This window comes from Leucopleurus acutus (assembly GCF_964270905.1).
Source record: "Leucopleurus acutus genome assembly, chromosome: 14".
Classification (NCBI taxonomy): Eukaryota; Metazoa; Chordata; class Mammalia; order Artiodactyla; family Delphinidae; genus Leucopleurus; species Leucopleurus acutus.
The window spans coordinates 27983985-27993376 of record NC_139156.1 but is presented as its reverse complement, the minus strand read 5'-3'; the positions used below and the strand labels follow the sequence as shown (position 1 = coordinate 27993376).

Sequence of the window (9392 nt, the reverse complement as noted above, 5' to 3'; positions counted from 1 at the left end):
ACAAAGAAAAGCCCAGGATCAAATAGTTTCACTGGTGAATTCTAACAAACACGTAAAGAATTAATGCCCCCCCCCAAGAAAAAGAATTAATGCTGATCTTTCTCAAACTCTTCCAAAAAAATTGAAGAGGGAACACTCCCAAACTCATCTTATGAGGTGAGCATTACCCTGATACCAAAGCCAGATAAGGATACTGAAAAGAAAACTACCGGCCAATATCCCTGATGAATATAGATGTAAAAATTCTCAAGATACTAGCAAACCAAACTCAACAGCACATTAAAAGACATATGCCATGATCAATTGGGATTTATCCCTGGGATGCAAAGATGATTCAACATACACAAATCAATAAATGTAATATACTACATTAATAGAATGAAAGATTAAAACTGGTAATTTCAGCTCTATCTTGGGAGAACCCTATATCATAAATATAATTGGGGATGTTGTCCACTTTATGTATATCAATTTCAAAATGCTAGTTTGTGTCAGGATGTGTATCTGGCTAAATGCTTCAAATCTTGTATGAAAAAGTTATAGAAAGTTTAATAAAGAGCCAAAGAGAATTACATTAGACTAGTTCACCCTCAGAAACACAAAATACGAAATACTTATTAAAAGTTTGGTTTCTAAGTTTAAAAAGTCTGGCTTTTTCAAAGAGGCCAGGAGAAGTCATGAAAGAAATCTAAGCAGGAGAAATGTGGCCAGTTTACATTTTAGAAAGATTGGTCTGCCAGCAGCCTGGACTGCAGGTTGGAGGGATATGTAAGGTAAGACCACAGCAATAGTCCAGAGAAGAAGGGGATAAATGATGGTGGACTAGAACTTAAATGGTGGGAAATGACAAAAACAGAATTAAGAACTCTTTTGGAGATGGAATTGGGGACCTCAGGCACCTTCCTAACCACTAACACCCAACTCTGGATTTGGTTGACTGTCTTCCAAACTAGACTGGTCAGTCAGTATCCTCCATCCACTGATGTCTTTAGTCTGAAAGGAAAACAGGTCCCTGCGAGCCCCCACTGACCCTGCAGACACAGTAGGAAGATATTTTATAAAAATGCTTTATTTAATGAGTAGCAGCCCGAGTGGCAGCCCTACCTCCCCACCTAACACGTACACACACGTACACATCCTGTCCTTATATTTCCAAAAGGGAGCACATGCCAAGATGATATCCATCCCCAGCCATCTGACTCATACACAGAACAGACAGGAGGGGCCCATCACATACACCAAACTATTGCAACAACACTCCTTTCACTGTTTCTCTTCAGTCTAGAAGACTTGGCCTGAAATTGTTTTAAGATTTTCTGTTATTTGCAATGTTATGGAAATGTAAATTACTGACATTCACAAGGTGACAAACTGTCAAGAACAAGACTGTTTTGTTTTCCTTTTTAAATTTAGAATCTTGTTAGCAATACATTACATCCTTAATAGAAAAAACAACCAGTTACGCAGTAACTCAAAAACCAACCATTTGAGAAAATAATGTAGTAATCAACTGCTACCAGGGAAAACAGGCCTGCTCATTTGATTCTACTGGCAAGTCCAGGTTTATGCAAATTTGAGAGAGTCTCTGTCCTGAATGGATGATGAAGCATTCAAGTAAAAGGTAAGGAGTTATAAGCGTGAGTTTTTGAGGGATTCTGACTCAGAAGAAGTTCTTCCAGGAGTAGCCACAGTCCTTCAGTTTACTCCAATGTTGTGAAGTTTCTGGGACAACCAGCATAGCTGCCTTTTGAGGAGTTTTGACAATTCATCAGCCTCAAGATTCAGGTCTTATAAAACATTCTTCCCACATTAAAAAAGACTTTGTCCCACAGGAATAAGTTTTTCATCGCTTCTCCAGCTTCTTGTATTTGGCTTCTGTAGGGGGGAGAGGGAGAAGAAGTTATACCTTTTAAAATTGGCTCTTACAAAGATACTTTTCAGTTAGCATTTCTAGGTAAATTCAAAAACGTCTATTACATTAAAAAATATCTATTAACTTTAGTCCTCTTAGCTGTCCAAACTGCATCCAAATTATAGGCATACCTATATGGCAACTCTCATATTAGCTAAGGACAGATATTTGGATATCTGTCCAAATATAATCAATGTGCACAACTTAAGGAGTCAAATATACACACACAGAACTGAGCACCTAACATGAGTTCCCTAAGCTCTAACCCTATCAACAGTACCTGGTCAGATGCTCCACCAGGGTTAAGCAGACCTACTGGCACTTGAGCCACCAGAAGCCCTAAAAAGCACAGGAAATGGCCTCTCCAGGCTCTGTCCCAGGCACCCTCTGAGAGCCAGACTGGGACTTTCAAGAAGTATGTTTCACCTTTTATTTTCTTATCCCTACCCCTCACTCTAGGAAAACAATTTTGAAAGATACAGAAATTTAAAAGACCATCAAATAAACCTCAATGTTATGGATTCCCTTTTTCTTTAAAACCTTGAAAGCATCTGGCACAAGGCCTTCTAAAGTTCACAGTCACCATTTAGTAAATTTAATTGTGGACAATGAAACTGCTAACTGCCACGCGTGTCTCAGTCTGCTACAAACCAATCTTTTGAAGTAGTCAACTACTGTCAATGATAAAAATAAAATAATCTGTAAATTATATCTAGGCTAAAAACAACTGCATTATTTTTAATCTGTAAATTATATCTAGGCTAAAAACAACTGCATTATTTTTAATCATGTCTCAGTCTGCTACAAACCAATCTTTTGAAGTAGTTAACTACTGTCAATGATAAAAATAAAATAATCTGTAAATTATATCTAGGCTAAAAACAACTGCATTATTTTTAATCATGGATATAAGAGCCAGAGTCAATTAACAAGGCATCAGTACTAGTGCCAGTTTCCTCCTTAAAGGAAAAGTAACCCTTCAAGAAAGCCTTGATTGACTACTCTGTTTCTTAAGACATGTATCTACGTTATTAACGATGCTTCAGCCTGCTGAACCACGATAAAGAGCTTGAGCTTTGTAATCAATCAGACCTAGTTTGAAATACAGCTCTTCTATATACTAGCTTTGTGTCCTTAAGCAAGTTATAACCCCTTCAACCACAGTTTCCTCTTCAACAGAATGGGGATAAAAATCATGTACTTACCTCAGAGACTGAAGGATAAAAAACATAACAGACGCAAAATATTAAGAACAGTGCCTGATATATCATTAAGTACTCAGGAAATGTTATTTTATTATTGTCACTAATAAAAAGTTACTTTCAAGAGGTTTTGTGAAGATTAAAATAGATCATGGTAGGCACATCATAAATGTTAACCATCTTATTATATAAGGTCATACTGGCAGGAGGGTACTCATCAAATCAAAACAGAAATAAAAATGGTTACCCAGTTTTTTTGAATACGCATCCAACTTGTAGGCTGCCTGCTCAAGAGCTGCTACCTGCTCCTCAATTACATTGATCTGATCCAGATAAGGCTGTAGTCCAGCATCTTTAAAAACAAAGACAGACCACAGGTTTATACAACATCAACAAGGAGTGCAGAAAAAAGTGGAAAGTAAGCATGCTAGTGTCTCTCCAGCTCTGCCTAAGACAGAGTGGGTGGAGTGACATGATTCTGATCACTAGCAGGCAGACGCCTTAGAAGACAGTAGCTAGCTGATCGGATATGACGGTGACCTAAACAAAGTTAAGTCTCTCTCATCTACTGGTTTTCCTCTCTTAAATTCCTTGCTCCTCAAGCAATCTTTACGTTACTGATTCGGTTTCTTGGGTACTCCCAGACCAAGAAGGAGAGCCCTAAAGACAGGGAACACAAGTATAAGTCAATGGGGAAATATATTCTACCAGTCTAAAGTAGCATTTTCCAATTATAGATGTTCTGGTTTTCTGTTTATAAAGTAGTCCTTTATAGGTTTCACTGTTAAATTAATTCACTGTTTTTCCAGGAATAAACAGATCAAATCAAGATTCAGAAGCAGAAATAACCATACCACCAAAGCATGCTAATCCTCACAATGGAAGAAATTCACCTTAATTTTCTAATTCACTTTTAGAAAATGAGCTCCCTGAGGACAGGGGCCATGTTCCCTTCCCTTCTCCACTGCCCCAAGCACAAAAGAACATTAAATACAAACACGTTTAATTGTAAAAAATTATTACTTACACTTCTGGTTTAAGTCCTTTAAGTTTCTACTAATGTTTATAGCAATATCTTTCATTTCAAGATACTTCAGGCTGGTTAGTTTATTCATATTTTCCAGAAGCTTATAGTCTTCACTGGTGGCTTTAAAACAAACAGAAGAAAAAAAAACAAAACAGAAGATGTGATGCCTTTAAGATCTTTTTAGATAACTAGAATGCGGAATTAACTACCAAATGGTAGTTCAAGGCAGGACCTAGGGATTGTCAAAGAAGCAGGCCACTTTTGATCTATGACATTTATACTCGGCCTATGTACTCTAAATGTCTAAGTAGAAATTCAGGCAACAATCAGCAAACTATTTAAACCAAATAAACTCCAGCAGCTTCAGGATCTTAGTTAGAAAGGAAAATGATAAACTCATGTACCAAGAAAAGGGAGGTGAAACAGTCTTGGTACTTCTACAACATGAAAACATATAATTTGGCAGACTGCAGCATAAATACATATATATATCAAAATATATATAAAGTCAACTAGGACCTCAACACTTCTTAGCAACTCGTTTATTACTTGTGATTCTGTACTCCATTTTATACACTGGCTTCCAAACCATTTGCCTGCTTCTCACATCCTCAATTCCCTTCCCCATCCCTACTCAAAGCAAATGGCCTTTACTCCAACTTTCCCAAAAGCCAAGCCCACTTACATAAACTGCCTCAATCTTTCTGCCTCACTTCCAAACTTCTCTGTACCCCAGTGTCTTCTCAAGAGGCAGAAGCGTTCCTGTTCTCGCCACGACAGCTCCTCCTCCTGTGCGCCGATCCCAACCCTTCTACCTCTTCAGGGCCTCTCTTCAGTATCTCCTTTCCCTTGCCCTTCCAAACTCTCTCTCCATCCTGGCACCTTCCTCTCTATCTAGAAATATATTCCGGTTTCCTCCAGCCCAAAAGCACTCCCTCTATTGTACACCTACATCATTTGCTCAGTAAAGCAAAGGAGCTTCACTGCTAACCCTTCTGAAAGAGTAGCTTACACTCACTGCTTCCTACTCCTCACCATTCACTCATGTAAACCCTTCTAGTCTGGTCTCTGTCCCCACCACCCAGAAAAATGACAAGCTCCAAGGTCATCAGTGCTCTCTGAACCACCAAATCCATGGCCTTTTCTCAGTTATTATACTCCTGGGCCTCTCCATAACATCTGACACTACTGATCTCTCTCTCTTCATGAAACACTCATTTCCCTCGGCTGCTATAGCATTTTCTAACTGCTCTTTTTGAGTTTCTATACCAGATCTCTTCTCATCTAACCCCCTTAACTATCAGTTCTCAACTTTCCCTCAGCTGTGACACATGGCTGATGTTTACATGGGTGGCACATTTCCATGGGCATTCCCAGGGTTATGCTAGCTTCCTTTCAAACTCAAAAAAGTATCTGTATAGGTAAGAATGACAATCATAGGGAAATTACAATCCACTTAAAATTCATTTTGTAATAAATCATTTGGAAACCTAGGGACTTTAAGTACTATTAATAAAAACAAATTAATTGCCCAGTACAGGCATTCCCTGAGATTTTAGTCCAGGTCCTCTTACCTACCTCTATGGTCTTCCCTGGCAGTCTCATTCTGCACAGCCTCAACTCACTCTGCTATGCAGGTGACTTCCAAATCTGTTTCTCCTGCTCTGAGCACTCTCTGAGCTCTGGATTCACATGTTGAAGTCACCTGGATGTCTTGATAACAGTCACCTGAGTGTCCCAGTAATAACTAAAATCAGCCAAGTCAAAACTGAAAATATTATTTTCACACTAAACATGGTTCCTCTTTCCAACCTGCCTATTTTGGCTGATGACACCACCCAGGCTTAAAACTGCAGACACATCTTAAGCTGCTCCCATCCCTTAACACCCACTTCAACAAGTCCTATAAATTCCACTTCTATAATGTTCTTGCATCCATGCTCCCCTCCCCATTCCTTTTACCATCACTCTGTCACAGACGGTTACTTTTCATCTGAAATATTGCTCTTCTGTGTCTCCTCCATATCCATACTCTCACTGCTATCAAATGAGTCTCTCTCAAACAAGGGTCACACACTCAAATACCCAGGAGCCAACAATATTATGTAAATGAGTGAAGCAAGCCAGGTGTTTGCATTTTAAATGCAAGATTACTCACTTCTACAAAGAAATACACTCTCCCACTTCTTGGAACCTATGATCCTCTTAGTCTTAGTCTATCATTTACTTTACCAATTTTGATAGACATTGGTACAGAAAACCATTTCTGTACCACTACTAAAAAAACAACAATAAGAACAGTAATAAATGGCAACTGACACCAGGTCTCAGTTAAAGGGAGAAAACAGGGAGTAGTTGGGGACAAACTGCACAGCGCTGGTCCATTTAAAGGAGACAATGCCCAACTCTAGCCAATTAGAGCCTTGCAAGAATGGGGGACTACTACTGCCAAATCTTTGGAATTTTTAAAGAAAAGCCAAAAAAAAAAAAATCTAGATTTTGTTGCTTGGTTTCTTTTGCTCAGAAATAAACAAACAAATAAATAAATAGGCTGTTGGAGACTCAACCCCTCCTGTTCTGCACCAAGCATTTTCCCATACATTCTGGCTCATACATTTAGCTCACAGCAACCTCCTGGGGAAGTGAAACAACATAACAGCCTTTATGAAAAGCCACACTGGACCAGACTTCATTTTTTAGATCCTCCTCCACACATGGGTCATGTGTTCACCTGGAAATACACACTGGACCAAAAAATTCATCATGTCCCAAAGGGTGGGAGAGACGAACCTAATAGATCCTTAAATCTGCAGGTCACTCCCCATTTCCCTGTAACCTCGTAAATACACCTGCTTAGCCAACAAACTGGTTGCTTACACCACCTCACTCACCAGTCATTTCCCACTTTTTGGCCGATCAATCGCTTTACAGCCCTGTTCAAAATGCACCTTCCCCAAAGAAGCACTTCTTGATGAATTCTTTTTTGTTTTCTCAGCCTCAGTCTACACTACGGAGGCCTGCAGGGCTGTATTAAGTATTCTTATGTGTTTCTGTACCGAATTTTTTTTATTCAAGTACAGTTGATTTACAATGTTGTGTTAATCACTGCTGTACAGCAAAGTGATTAGCTATACGTATATATACACTCTTTTTTCTTTACATTCCTTTCCATTATGGTTTATCATAGGCTATTGAATATAGTTCTCTGTGCTATGCAGTAGGACCTCGTTGTTTATCCTGTGTTGCTGAAAGTAATTCGTGAATTTCTCCAGGGAACGGATGGACTTCTTTCCTACTCATTCTTGCCCTCCCCAAACTTCCACCAGGCATGTTTCGAGGTGTGTGGGGTTAGGGAGGGAGCCGCAGACTGACGCTGCTAAAGCACCTCACAGGCCTACCAGGGCCAAACCCCAGCTCCAGCGAGCGGTGCCTGGAACTAGCGGAATCAACCCGGACCCCGCCTCACCCGTCAGTTCCCCAGTCAGGTAAGTTGCCATCTTGGAGAACATGTCCCGGCAGAGTTCAGTGATGTCAGCCTCAGCGGGCTCCTTTGCTTCCTCAGCGGTCTCCACGGCGGCATCATCTGGATCAAAAGAGAATGAGTAAGGGTCCCGCCCTGCCCTGGTCCTAATCCAGCCACAGACGCCTCTCCCTACATCCCTCCACCTGTCCTCATTGCATCAAATCGGCTCCATTCTCCATGTGCCGTAATTTCGAGTCCCTCACTTCGTCCCTGCCCCACCTGACACGCCAACTCTGCTCCCTTGCACCGGCCTCAGCTCACACTCTACCCCGCGGCCAAACCTTCTCAGTCGCCCTGACGGGACAAACACGCGTACACACAGGCGCGCCCCTCCGACCTGCCCGCTCCCGCCAGGCACCTCGGGCCCGTAACCCAGAGCCCCAGGCCTCCCACTGGACACTTCGTCCCCATCCACTCCGCATACCCCGAACGGGCTCCTCGCGGTGGGTCTCTGGGACACCCTCGGCCGCCGCCGCCATGCCCGGCCCCGTGCTGCTTCTGGTTCTGGAATGCCTGCGCATGCGCGCCGGGCGTGCCCCGCCCTCCCCGCCCGGAGTTCATTGCCCTGTGATTCTGCGCTTCTGGGCTAAGCCATACCGCAAGGAATGAGTGATAGCCAAGCGTAGGCACCAAGCCGAATTTGAAGCTAAAATAAGCTTCGTGAGTCGATCAGATGCCAAGAGTCCGATGTCTGGAACAAAGGATGCGCTCAATTCTGCGGCCACTCCCTGGCGGAATCACTAGCCTAGTAAGACCTCTCTAGGATGGGTCGAGCCCAGTGCGGCCTGCTGACTAAAATGACCGGAGACAAGTTAGCCCCTCCCCAGAGAATCCTCACCCCGGCTGCTATTAGTCACTGAAAGACTGCTCAAGGAATCCTTGCTTTTGAAGATAGTCCCATCTAGGCTCTGGGAAACCTTCGGGCATTATCCCTGAGCCGAAATACTCTCCCTTCCTATGTCCTAGGTTAATATCGGCTCATTGGACCTTTTTTCCCAAACTTCAGTCTGGCACCTACATCTCTTGGGTTGATACAGCGTTTCTTTGTTTATTTACTTTTGGCTGTGTTGGGTCCTTGTTGCTGCGCATGGGCCTTTTCTAGTTGCAGCGAGTGGGGGCTACTCATCATTATGGTGCATGGGCTTCTCATTGCTGTGTCTTCTCTTCTTGCGGAGCATGAGCTCTAGGCTTGTGGGCTTCAGCAGTTGTGGCTCACAGGCTCTAGAGCACAGGCTCGGTAGTTGTGGCGCACGGGCTTAGTTACTCCGTAGCATGTGGGATCTTCCAGACCAGGGCTCGAACCCATGTCCCCTGCACTGGCAGGCGGATTCTTAACCACTGCTCCACCAGGGAAGTCCCGAAACAGCCTTTCTTGAAGAAAGCTTAGATCGCAATTTTTTAGGACTGAGGATACACTCTGGTTATCTTAATTGCATTCAGCTGTTTCACAAGACTTCTGGGTGTATAGATTGTATTTGATGGGATGGGAGAATGCAGGTGGGTGAAGGGAATGGATGAAAAAAGAAACTGGAGAGCAATGGAAGGTGCAGAATGAGGGAGGGATAAAGGTCACAGGGGCAGAGAGAGGGGATAGATATCAGGTCTCAGGATGCAGGCCTATACATCCAGAATCTCGGTGTAGGAGTTTTTTGTCTTATTCCTACTTATCCTCCATCTGCACTCTCACTGCCCACACCCAACAGCGCACACATGCACACACAAACACAC

General features: G+C 42.4%; 1 protein-coding gene across 1 annotated transcript; it reads right to left on the bottom strand.

The window, feature by feature from the left end:
* Window positions 1–1097: 1097 nt before the first annotated feature.
* On the bottom strand, window positions 1098–8185 carry BLOC1S2 (biogenesis of lysosomal organelles complex 1 subunit 2; the record flags this gene model as incomplete). The annotated part of the gene is made up of 5 exons (XM_082854314.1): window positions 1098–1875; window positions 3362–3466; window positions 4142–4261; window positions 7608–7724; window positions 8089–8185. 5 exons carry the CDS (start codon window positions 8183–8185, stop codon window positions 1844–1846), a joined length of 471 nt encoding a protein of 156 aa, XP_082710440.1. The 3' UTR covers window positions 1098–1843.
* Window positions 8186–9392: the final 1207 nt, after the last annotated feature.